The sequence below is a fragment of the Gouania willdenowi genome, chromosome 1, assembly GCF_900634775.1.
Source record: "Gouania willdenowi chromosome 1, fGouWil2.1, whole genome shotgun sequence".
NCBI classification, from domain to species: Eukaryota; Metazoa; Chordata; class Actinopteri; order Blenniiformes; family Gobiesocidae; genus Gouania; species Gouania willdenowi.
The window spans coordinates 40,118,475-40,131,883 of NC_041044.1; the positions used below are offsets into that span (position 1 = coordinate 40,118,475).

The 13,409-nt window shown below is 37.6% G+C and overlaps 1 protein-coding gene across 2 annotated transcripts in view; it reads right to left on the minus strand.

The window, feature by feature from the left end:
* Nucleotides 1-795: 795 nt before the first annotated feature.
* Nucleotides 796-13,409, minus strand: part of LOC114461523 (neuronal acetylcholine receptor subunit alpha-3-like) — a 35,792-nt gene continuing 23,178 nt past the window's right edge. The window contains exons 5-8 of one of the 2 annotated variants that reach the window (XM_028443679.1): nt 11,505-11,712; nt 9,633-10,250; nt 7,262-7,531; nt 796-1,685 (exon numbers count right to left, since the gene is read on the minus strand). In XM_028443679.1, coding sequence (XP_028299480.1) covers nt 1,560-1,685; nt 7,262-7,531; nt 9,633-10,250; nt 11,505-11,712 — 1,222 coding nt within the window. In that variant the 3' untranslated portion in view covers nt 796-1,559. Of the gene's footprint in view, nt 1,686-7,261; nt 7,535-9,632; nt 10,251-11,504; nt 11,713-13,409 lie in introns of both variants that reach the window. The other variant, XM_028443671.1, reaches the window with a different exon arrangement.

A 13,409-nucleotide genomic window follows, 5' to 3' on the forward strand; every position in this document is an offset into this window, starting at 1 on the left:
AGCTCCATGTGGAACTGTGCAGCGCTGTGGAGGCGGGGCTGCTGTGACTGGGCGTGTATTTCCCCCTAGTGGCAGGTCAGCAAAAACCTGGAGAAGCCCCTGACTGCAGCCTGCAATACAGGGGCGGCAATCAACTTTTGGGGCGACGCTCAACGTTCAATAAACCAATCGTGTTCAGACTTACTCTAACCCTAACCCTTACCATGCCTATAGAACTATGTAGCATAAAATTATTTATATGGCACAATTTATTTTATTTGAGGTTGATTATTTTTAACTGTATAAGAATCACACAGCACAACAGCATGCCGTATTGAGCTCCGCCCTGAACTGTGGACTGAAAGCCAATAGCATGCCGATGTTGAGCAGCGTTGAGCTCCGCCCCGAACTGCGGACTGCAGTCAGGGGTACTTGAAAACCTGTGGGTGTACTTACACTTTAAATTCAAGAGATCAAGAATCTGACGACTCTGCACTAACAATATCTGTTAGGTCAGCGGTTCTCAACTGGTCTGCCTTCAGGGCCCAAATTTTGAGAAATGTTTAAAATGTAAAATCAATGCAGTAAAATAGTTATTATGTGGTTTGAACTCAAGGGACAATGTTTAAAAAGTTAAGTGATGATAAATCATAGTAAGAGGTACCACAGCGTTTTAGAACCACATTCAAATAAGAATTATTTTGAGCACTACTAGATTAAAGTCGGAATATTTTGAGAATACAGTTGTAATTTTATGAAAATAAAGCCGTATCTTAAAAAACTCAGAAAGGTAAAGCGCTCAGAATTCCTGGTTGAAGTGAACTCCGACAGCCCTGAAGTCGACCACTTCCAGTCAGTTCCTCCTCCATTAAAGAGACCATGTTTGACCTGTTTGTATTTCATTTTTATTACAAATTACAACTTTAATCTCATTAAATTAAGATTTTATTAAGATACAACATTATCTTCATAAAATTATAACTATTACAACTTTAATCTTGTAATTTGTAGTTTTTTTTATGTAGCCCTAATACGTCGTCATAAAGGTGATGATAGTGAAAGGGAATCATTCCCACGGCCTCTAAAAATAACAAGTAATTTTAAGAAACATGTGTTAGGCAGTGGTACGACAAGGTGAAAAAATGTATAAATAAATAAAGAGTTTAAAAAATATATTTGTCAAATCATTATCTTATTATAATGCTTTGAAAAAAACAATAGTGTGAATTTTCAGCACTCGATAATAAATCTCCTTTTACAATAAAAGCACAAAATCTGTGCCGTTTCTTTGCACAGTGACTCACTTTTGGGTCCTGATCCACACGTTGACAACCCTTGTAAAAGGTTATACTGTACCTTCTAGATTTGTACCATTCTGGCAAGAAATGAACTCTTGACATATTTAAATACAAATATTAAAGGGATATATATTATAGGGCAAAAATAGGATTAAATACAAAACAAATGTAGTGTTGAAACATAAAAATAACCAAGTAACGCATTCAGACCTAAAACTGCTGATTTCTAAACTGAAACCTGAGTTTGGTGACAAAGGGACGTTGATCTCTTCCTTTTACATGTTATGAAAAAAAGCCAAAAAGCGGCTGGATGAACAGGCCCAAAGTTCCCAGGATACACACGGTCACAAACACCCAGAGGAAGATTCTGTCAATCACCATGGCAACGTATTTCCAGTCATCCTCCACCTGTGAGCGCGGGGGAGATAAAACAACAGGCGTCAGCGTCTTAAAGGGGAACATAACTCAGAGTAAAGAGCAGATATATTAAAAGCAGGAGTGAGACAGAAACTATAGTGAGTCACAGCCTCGATTGGTTTAAGGTTTCAAAGATTACACAGCAAGGGTGAAAACAAAGGGGGTCAACATGGGCAACTGGCGGCCGGGGGCCACATGTGGCTCTCGGTCTAATTTTATGCGGCCCCCAAAGTAAATATACAAAATCACAGAAAAATACACAAAAGCAAGCATTAAAAAAAAATACAAATAATTATTAGAATGCAGGAAAATACAGTAAAAACACAGAAAATACTCCAAAAACACACAAAATTGCAACAAAAATGTTCAAAATATTTATAAACTTACAGAAAATGACAACAAAAGTACACAAAAATGACTCCGCAAGCCTACAGTACTAATGAACAAATGAGCAAAACGACAGGAATAACCAAAAATCTGTCCAAAAATGCAAAATTCACAATATGACTTGAAAAAAACTCACATTTTACATGAAAAATACATAAAAAAAACAACAGAAATGCACGGAATTAAATCATAACAAGCAAGACAACAACAGAAATGACAAAAAAATACACACAAAATGACTAAAACTATTTGTTATTTCCTGTGTTAATGCTCAGATTGGTCATTATTCTAAATGCTGACGTGAATGTTGATAATGTGACCCTTGGATCAAACAAACACATCTTTGTGGCCCCCACAGTGATAGAAGTTGCCCACCTCTGCCGTACAGAGTCAACTTTGAGAGAATTTAGTCTGATGATAATAAGATTCGAGATGCAGCGGCAGGTGTTTTGACAAAGCTGATCAGGCTCAGAGTTTTACATATTAAAGACTCCTCCCCTCAGGCTTGTTTCACTCACTCACAGACAGAAAACGCAAACTCTCACTGCAGATCTGCGATTATTTGGAGGAAACTCGTACTGTTGTTAACTCACAGAGAAGGTTAGGCTTGAAAAACATCCAGAGCTCTACGTTGATGAATAAATGCATTAAGTAGCAGGGTGTTCTGTCTACTTTGGTGTTAGTAGCAATTTATAGAAACGTATGACTTAAAGCTGCTACCCACAATCATTTTTTATCAGTTGGATTATTCGAAGATCATTTGCTGAAAAAAAGATGTAAATGGTTGAAATTTTATTAAAATGTAAGCTATTTTAGTGTGTACATGTATATATTCTGTTTCTATATTATGTATATATATATATATATATATATTCTGTTTTTATTGTGCAATGTCCTTTCTTCCCCCTTTCTCTCTGTACTATGTACAGGTCCATTAGTGTATATATCATACTTTTTTCCCCCTCCATGCTGTTTTTACGTTGTTACTTTAGAAAATGGTTTTTGAAAGTATATCTGTCGTCATGTTTGTATGTTTGTGTGTCTGTGTACATGATAGTGTCCTCAATGTTTGACAAATCCACTTCACTTTTTTTCTGTGAATTGGTTTTTGGGTACATATGAGACCATTCAATTGTGGTGAAGGTAGATTCAAGATCAAGGTCACAAAAAATATCCCAAATCGCAAAACTCCCTATCTTCAGCATGGGGCAAAATTTCTAAAATTCATATCTCTGTCAGATCTTCATCGATTCGTTCAAGATGTTACACTATGACATGCATCTGACCAAACATTGCTGACTTGAAATTAACATTGGAAAGCCCATTTTAATTTAAATTTGCTGGATTGATGTCGGGTTGTGACCTCTATCAAAATGTCGAGTTTTCTACGAATCCAATCCAGAATGTGGATTTGGCAGCAGGTTGAAGTTTGTAGATATTGCCAGGATATCTTCATCCCACTAAACTCTATCACGAGATACAGTTTGGTCAAGATCTGGATCCTGATCCAGATTTGAGAGTTAAAAAATCATGTTGAATGTCCACCATCTTTGAAAGTCATTTATAATGACGAAAGTTCATTTATAATAATGAAAGTTCAAGTGTTTGTTATTCCATCTGCAGCTTTTGACACCTGTGAAATTGGTTTTCGAAAGTCTGCGCTGAACGAGCGCTTTGATTTTATTTATTTGCTGCTGAAACTGTGCAAATTTCCCCTTTGTAGGACTAATAACAATTAAAAAAACAAATAAATAAATAAATAATAATAATAATAATAATAATAATAATAATAATAATAATAATAATAATGAGATACATAGGTAATTGGTGGAATGGGGGTACTGATTTGGGTCGGAACTTTAGTTCAATTTGGTCAGGGGATACAATGGATTGCAGAAATACTTTGACTATGGTATGATATACACATCAGGGAGGGGTACACACATACACACATTTACTTTTAGTCAGAGGTCTTGACTGATTTTGTGCATGAGATCGGTAAGGCGAGTGCTTTGCTGCGTCCGGTCCTATACATGTCAAACCAGAAGTGATGCATTTCTGGGGGGCTGCACCGAATTGTTGCTCGAAAGTTTGTTTTTATCTCCACCGTTAGTGCATTGCATTGTGGGATGTAGAGTCGCAGAGACAGATGCATAGAAGTGTGTTTATGTCATTTTGATATCACAGGGAAAACAAACGAGAACAAAGTTGGTGTCAAGCAAATCACTGTCCATCCTGAAATCGCAGTAAGAATGCAGTAAAAACAATTCCATGGATCAGTGAGACTCCACATCCCACAATGCAATGAGCCAAACATTTCCCGCAATGTCAATGAGTGTTTACAGTGGAGATTTACTCAGTTTGCTCGAGCAAATAATCTTCTATTTATTAACCTGTGATTTGTCTGATTTAAAAAAAAAAAAAATGATCACAGCTTTGAATAACACATTTTTTGTTTGGTTCAGGTTTTTTTCTGCTAACATAAGCTAAAACAATGCGTACAGGATCAAATGTATGATGTATGAAATGTTTGAACATTGGTCGATTTGAAGACTTTTTAGGGCAATTTATGAGCCATTGATATTGAAAAAAAAAAAATCATCAAAATGTCAGAATATCCATTAAGCATTACCTTTGTGTTTCTAGTCTGAACTGCAACTAGAACATTTTCCATTATACCTACAGTGTAATTGTCCTGTTGTGAATTTTGATGAATTGTAATACCAACAACGAATTAAACATGTGTACATTATATTTTATAAAAAGAATAAAACGAGAAATTGAACACTTTATATACAGTAGTTCACACATATAGTAAAAATGTCAAATTCTTCTACAGATCTCTCATAAAAAAACTTAGAATCAACAAAAACTTTTTGGAAGTACTTTGGAAATCTTTACCACACCATCCATCTTATATCTCTCTGGCATCAATGTGAGGAGGAAGTACAAACAATAAGTTTTTAAAGTGCATTTAAATTTAACAATAAGCTTAAAAATACAAGCTGGTTTGTATCAAAGTATTTATAAGTGAGTGTGAATATGCCCATCTCTAATAAGCAATATGCATATTTTACCTGCAGGTACAAACTGCTTAATGTTCCTTGAAATAAAATGACCAAATAAAATGGCTGCACTTGCTGACTCTGCTGAAAGAGTTGCATGACTGACTATGATTTTAAAGCTAAATAGAGTCACAATGCAGAACCCTGTGTCGTTTTCACTATGCGACAGCATGCAGCTATTAAAACACACGCTGGCTGCTGCTTGAAAAGGACGAGCTGGTTTATTTTCAAGGTGTTTAAAATCAGGGTGCAATATTTGCATTGATTTGTGGTTTGTAAATAGCACAGCGACAAAAACAATATGGGACACACTGGATTCATGAAATGAAGCTTATTTTTTGTTTCTTTCGGTTGGATTTGTTGCTTAATACTTGCTTAATGTCAATGTTAATTTTGTTGACTTAAGTGACAATAATGAGACTTCAACTAATTAAGAAAAACATGAAGGAAAATTTTATCAAAATATATTGATAGCTATATTTTTTTCCACTAATGAAAACCAAACACTAACATACACATGGGACAAAATCAGATCTAAGTTTCTTTTTTTTTTGTAAGGTATCCAATCAAAGCTACCTTTGTTATGTGGAAGGCGGGACAAACTGGTAAGTGATTCAATAGGAAGTAAAACTTACTGTATTTCCAGAAGTAAAATAGTTCCTATGGGCTGTGTTTGAAATGTCACACTCCATACTATACACTACAAACTCAATGAGTATATACTGTTTACTATATACTATAAGTATGATTAGGATGATGAACGTTTCCACTGAAGTATACTTCCAAGTTCCAAGATGCATTTGGAACCTACTGTAACCTTGCCTGCAAGATGGATTCTCCTGGTGTTCATAAACACCAGAATCCATCTTGTGCTCTTCCCACCTTCGCCTTTCAAATCCCAACCAAACTGATTCGAATCAATCGTGAGGCAGTGTTATGGTTTAGGGCGGGATATCTGGGTGTGACGAAGGCAGAAGTCCCGAAGCAAAACTGGTGCATGCGCAGGTAGGGAGAGGAACTAGCTGGGCTACCGCTATTAGCATAGCTCCGAATCAAAATAGAAAGATGTCGACGCAGGAGGATGGTTAGGGTGCCCTTAACTCGCATACTCGTGTTGCACAAATGGCAAAAGTCACTCAACAACATAATAACCGCAGTATTACTATTCCAAAAAAAGTTTTCACCAGTGGAGCCTTGTTGATGTTGTAGCAGCGTCTCTGCGGCGCATGCCGATGACGACATCATCATTTGTTACCAGGTTATTTGTAACCTACAACAACAAAAACCTGAAGCACACAGAGGCTAAATATCTCTGCTGATTCTCCACCTTTGAAATTTCTGGATACCATACCAACCAATCATACCAACGTTTTGGAGATTTTCGGAGACCCTCCATTGTGCTACTGACAAAACTTCCTGTTAACTTCAAAACAAGAGCCCTATTTACAAAAGTGTTAAAAAAAACTAATAGAAGACAAGAAGAGATGCTTTTGTTTTGAAAAGGGGATATATGATTTTTAGCTTGAAGCTGGTCCCAGGACCATTTTACGTTCCACTCACAATGCATCATGGGTCGGTTGAGTATGACTGCTGTGCCTACCGTGCATACTTAGGAAATGTCCCCATGTATTGTACATCCGGGTTATATTGAGTAGTGTGTTCACACACCTTTTCGAACACAGCCATGGTTTAACACATATCATGATAAATGGTAATTGAATCTTTAAAAAATGCGTACACTCTTATATATCTGTAACAGATTTAGTCGACTAAAATATTAATGTAATTTCTTGACTAATGCACTCCTTCCTGTATCTAAGCTAACAGGACAAACCTAATTGTTCCCTTTCTATCAATACGTATTCCACCAACTTGCCAGTGTGATTATTAACAGATAGACGTCACCTCTCGGTGGTCATGTGATATGGTTGATCGGTAAATTTGCTAAATAGTTACCCATTAAGATCAGCTGAAATAATTTAAAATTAAATTAGTTTAGAAGAATTACGATAATAATGTTACCAAAGCATATTTTTACACAACATGTTGAAGAGCTACAATGAAAGTAAACAATAAATTCCACTGATCAGCTACAGTAAAACAAACAAGACTCACTTCTTTGGCCTTGTTTTGACTCCTCATGTTCTCGGCGATGTACTTGACGCTCTCGATGGCCTGTTTGACTTCAGGTGACACCACAGAAAAGGCCACCACTGTGTTGATGCTCTGGTGGCTCAGCTGGCGTGACATCCTCCCAGGGTCCGGCGTTCCTGGGGTTTCCTTCCCATGCTGACAGGGACACGGACATTTTTTCCCAGTGCAGCCATCCACAGATGATACCTTACTGTCTCCAAACTCCAGACAGTTGAGGGATCCTCCTCCAACCTGCTGACATTCACAAGGAGAATTTCGGAAAAAAATAAATCATAAAATTGTAGAATCCCAGAGTAGTGGACTTGCTTTTTTTCTTCTAATAATTTTATTAATATTTATGTTTCCGTCAGTCAGTGTAAAACATGTTACTTTAAACTCACTTTCTTCCTTTCGGATTTCAGTCTGCTTATAATATTCACACTAGTGAGAGATCGATACATTGGTTTTTGCGTTTTTCACGTGTATCGGCATCGACCGATGCGGGCTGCTGCGTTCGCCGATCCGCATTATTTACAAAGAGCAGAATATTATTTACTTGTTCTTGTTCTTCATCACCTCTTTTTAATATTTGTTCAATTATTTCTACTTGTTCTTGTTATACATCACCTGTTTTTTAATATTTGTTCAGTATTTTTTACATGTTGTCGTTCGACCTCATCATTGTGTAAGTTTTATGATGTAAATTGAGGGAGCAAAAGTAGTATCGGCTCCAAATATCGACTCCAGAAAATCGACAGTCCGTATCGGTCATCGGCTGAGGCTGATGGAGAAAAAATAATTGATATTGGCATCGGCTCTAAAAAACCCATATCGAATTTGCAACACTTTATTTCAATTTATCCAAATTGACAATATTTTCTGTATAAAGAAAATTGATTCCAGGGAGCTTTCCTGCAGTTACATAGCACATTCAATGACAGTGTTTAGGTATAATATGTTCATATGTATAAGCATTGTATTTTATCCAAAGATTAAACCTTAAAAAATAAATATTTCAAGCCAAACACACACTGGTATTGCAAGCAGCCAAAATATTACGGTAACAATCACAGTAAAAATGAAGTTATAACATTTCCACATTTATTTCTATTGTTCCGACAATGTCAATATGTGAGTGTTTATAATGGAGATCAAAACAAACTTTAGAGAGGAAATTTGAACCTTTTATACCTTTTTTTCAAGCAAATTATCTTCAATTTATTGATCTTTGAGGCCTACACTATGTCTTTATCGGATAAAAAAAAAAGATATAAAAAGTCTTCAGCAGCTTTAAACTAAAAACCTTTGGGGTTGTAGTTAATAAAGTTAATAACCTGGCCAACAGTGATGTGTATTCAGGGGAGACAGTCTCACATGTCAATCTTGAAAAGAAAAAAAAAATATTTATAAAATATAATAAATGTTGATATTTGTCAGCTTTCAAACACTCTGATTACATGCTCTGTCTTTCCATGATCTGGAACAAGTGTGAAATGCATATCTGTAACTTGTTTAGGCAGTAAAAAAGTCACTCGGTGAGACAAACAGTACGCCTGACGCATGGCAGAGGGCGCTTGTGAGTCCACAGATTTTTGCGCTACCTACAATCTTCTTTGTTCTTTTTAACAATCTGTTTTCCTCAAAATGGAAGATTACATTTTCAAGCTAATTAATTAGTTAATTCCTAAAGAAAGACCAACGCTGGAGCTGAAAGGTTTGCTTCAGACAACGGGAAAGAACATTACCCATTGATTTGAAATGGAGTGGAACAAGAAAAGGTAAGACCATAAACTTGTATTGTTTCTAGTTTCAAATAGGCTCAATTGGAATTAATTTGGACCTCAAATGAAATATGCACCACATGTTTGAGTAAAGAATGCTGATATGAGATATATAATTGATATGTGATTACAGAATCTCTCCTATTGTACTGATAACACTTACCAAGTTCTTTCTCAGAGACTCTGTAATTGTTATGCTTAGCACTATCAGCAAAAACCCTGAGAGCACAGAACAGCTAAAGATTTATGGGACGCTCACACTGAAACCTCTGAATCCCAGGCCAGTCTGCCCCAAAACCCTTTGACCAAATACACCCTGTGTCCGCATTTGACCTTTAACCCTCAAATGATGAATAATGATGGGTTCATTTGTATTTGTAAATCTGACTCTATAAGAGTGAGTGCCACACCAGCTGTCAACCTCACTATACGTCACTGCAGACCAATGAAATATGTACCCACTTTCCTGCCTTTCTTCTACTGTAAGCATTCAGCTTTAAAAAAAAAGGCACACTCTCTCCATCCAGGTAAAACACTCTAATGGATGTGTTCATGTTATTATTATCACTTACCTGCATCAAACTATTCTTCCGTTTCCTCCCTCCTTTTCCTTTTCCTCCTCCGCCTCCTCCTCCCACTCCAGCTCCTCCTGCCTCCCCACTGCCGTCCAACCCCCCAGTCCTACTGTCCTCATCAATTGGTCTCCGCATCAACATGATCCTCGGTAACACTTTGAGAAAGACCGAGCGCACCCAGCCTGGCATGGTGTGGGTCATGGGCGTGCGGTAGTGCACGTTCAACACGAACACGGTGATGACGATGCTGAGCGTGACAAAGATCATTGTGAAGAGCAGGTACTCCCCAATGAGCGGGATGACCAGCGACGTGGAGGGGATGGTCTCGGTGATAACGAGTAAGAAGACAGTGAGGGAGAGCAGGACGGAGATACAGAGCGTGACCTTCTCTCCACAGTCAGATGGGAGATAGAAAACCAGCACCGTGAGGAAAGAGATGAGGAGGCAGGGGATGATGAGGTTGATGGTGTAGAACAGTGGCAGGCGTCGGATGTAGAAGGAGTAGGTGATATCTGGGTAGATCTCCTCACAGCAGTTGTACTTTATGTCGTGTTTGTAGCCTGGAGCATCGATGATCTCCCATTCGCCGCTTTCCCAGAAGTCTTTCAGGTTCACCTGAATGAGGGAGGAAAATCTTACAAATAACTAGTAATTTAGTTTGAATTACAATACATTTAGCCACAATATTAGAACCACTTATAATATCATGGCCTCCTCAGGGACAAATTCTCTGAGGAACAGGATAACATGTTAATTTTAGGAGTTTGAACAAGTTCTGATGGCTATAGATGACTAGAAAAGCAGTGAAGTGGTAAATGGGTCATGGAAGAATAAAGTTCAATGATAAATGAGAGTCGAAGCTGCCCAGAGCGGCTCAGCCCGACAGATGGACTCAAAGTGTTGAAGAAATGAATGAAAGGTGATCAGAATGCAAGCTGTGTTACCACGGGGAAATGTGACACTGTCACAAAAATAATACTTTCACTTTTTGTGTGTGCCACAATGATATTTGCATTTTTTCTTTTCAAACTCCATGTGTTTTAAGGTATTTTGTGAAATTGCATATTTTTACAACTTTTCATTTTAGGTTTGGGTAAAGGCTTATGGTGATAATTCCCAATAAAATACATCGCTTTGCAATCTCCAACAATCAGCGCCACAACATTGCGAAGTCACGCACAAAAAATGTATCAAAGTCCATTTTGTGTCATTGTAACACAATTTGTGAAACTGTGCTAGTATCACAGTTCAATACATTTGTATTTACTGTATCAGGTGGTTATAATGTTGTGGCTGACCACTTTAAGCTAAAAGACATGGATGTGTTTGACGTCACCTGCTGGACTTTAACTATTTACTCATTCATTAGTCAATCCATCAAATGAAATATAATAGGGTTTTGTTATATTATGGTATCTGGATCTTTACCTACCATCTGTACCAATGACCACAGAAATTTGTATTTATCAAATCAGGGTTATCAAAATGTAGAGATATATTTGAACTACAAACATTGGTTTTTATGTTCAAAGACAAAAACAGAACATTGTCAAGAGTGTGTGCGAGGGTTATTTGTAGATGCGTCTGAGGGTGATGATAACAGGAGGAAATTGTGCTTTGTCGGTGTAAGGTTGCAGAAAGCTCAAGATAATAATTTGAAGGTTTGAACAAATATTTGTCAATTTAAAAAAATGTATGGGGCAAAAAATTATCAGCCAATATGCTTTAAAAAGTTGACTTGTAGGGTGATTTGTAAATGTGTTGCAGATGTTTGGGTTATCAGAGAAAGGTGAAAATTGTGCTCAATTCCCCAAGTATTTAGGCAAATGGATGTTTAAGTCTGTCCTAATGTGTGTATCAGTTACTAACCTTGGACCCAATGAGCACCAGGTCAATCTTGGCTTTGTCGTAAGTCCAGGATCCAAACTTCATTGAGCAGTTCTGATAGTCAAAAGGGAAGTAGGTGATGTCCATTGGACAGGAGGACTTGAAAATGGCTGGAGGAACCCAGGTGATGGTTCCATCAAACTTCAACAAGGCCTTAGTCTTATCCTCCACCAGGAAATCTCCAACAGCGCTGAGTATCAGTTTCATTCCATCAGACGGATGCCACGGCAGGAGGGGAGGCGTAATAAGGGGGTTTGAAAATGGCACAATGATTAAAAGAGGCAGGAATGTTAGACAATGAGAGGAAAGGTAAAGGGAAGATAACAAAGAGAAAATAGGATAAAAGGTTAGAGGCAGCCATAAAACATGGACGCCATCGGAGACACATTATGCATCGTTGGGAAATACTAAAGAGGTTTTAATTACTGACACCAGCTACTATTGTAAGCACATATTTCATTTTAATGCCACCATTGTTTGCCTCAGCTGAGGGTTGAAATGTCCTTTTGTTATTTTAGGCAAATTAAATTTTCATTTTAATCACATGTGTTAATGCTCTGTTGGGCTCAAATTCTTTCAGGTAATGAATGAGCTGCTAAAGCTTTAATATTTTATTTTAACCTGAGTGAGAAAGACACTTTGGACGGCTTCCTTTCCGTTAGATGGGGATGATACTCCAATCAAACCCTCTAAGCAACTGGAAACATTGATATCTATATAATTACATTATTACTATGAATATTAGCCTAATTAGGGGCAAATAAAATATAAAATATCTATATGTAAAAAAATATCTAAAAACATTATCATTATTTTAGAAAATCCTCCAATTATGCTGGTGTCAAAAATCCTGACGAAAAAATAAACCTTGTATCTATTTAACAGCCACTGATAAGTCCAGAATTATTTCAAATATAAAGTTTATTTGTAGGTAAATGAGGCTTTAAGTATGTGTTGAGATGGATTTCTGACAAAAAATAAGATGTCTGAGTTTTTACTCGTTTCTGACACATATTAACTTTGCCTGCGAGATGGATTTCACGTTTCCATTGAAGTGTACTGAAGTTTCCCAAGATGCATTTGGAACCTAACCTTGCCTGCAAGATGGATTCTCCTGGTGTTCACAAACACCAGAATCCATCTTGTGCTGTTCCCGCCTTTGCCTTTCAAAAACGAACCGAAACGGTTAGAACCAATCATGAGGCAGTGTTGTGGTTTAGGGCGGGATATCCGGGTGTGACGAAGGCAGAAGCTCTGAAACTGGCGCCTGCGCAGTTGTGGGGAGAGGAACTAGCTGGGCTACCATTATTAGCATAGCTCCAAACCAAAATAGAAAGATGTCGAAGCAGGAGGATGAACGCGTGGAAACTGCTATAAACTCAGCATTTTCTTTTTGAAAGAGCAACAATGACAGGAGTTTTGTCAATTTTTGGACAGTAAAGACGTGTTATTGGCTAAAACAAATCATGGTGGACAGGCGCTTCACCCAATCAGCTTCAAGCATTCTGTTCATGTCAATCCCTGGTTCCAAAAGGTTTCGCCAGACACAGACCCAGATCAATGTGGAGAACTCGAGTTAAAGGGAGGGCTACACATCAATCTGGCTCTTGCCTGATTAGAACACATGTAGCACTGGAAAAGATTTCCCAGAAGGCAGAAGAATCAGTGAGAAATGTTTGAAGTCAGAACAGTTCCAAGTGCTTCTCCTTATTATCACATTAATGAAGTTATAAAGCAGCAGATCAATGCTCGGCTCCACTGGTCTTGACGAAAAGTCTCGTGTCCTGCGAGTCCGAGACTGAGAAGACCAAGACCTTCAAAATGTATTCTTGAGAACCAGTCTTGAGTACTACAACACTACATTTGGCAGTAAGAGAACATGATGCA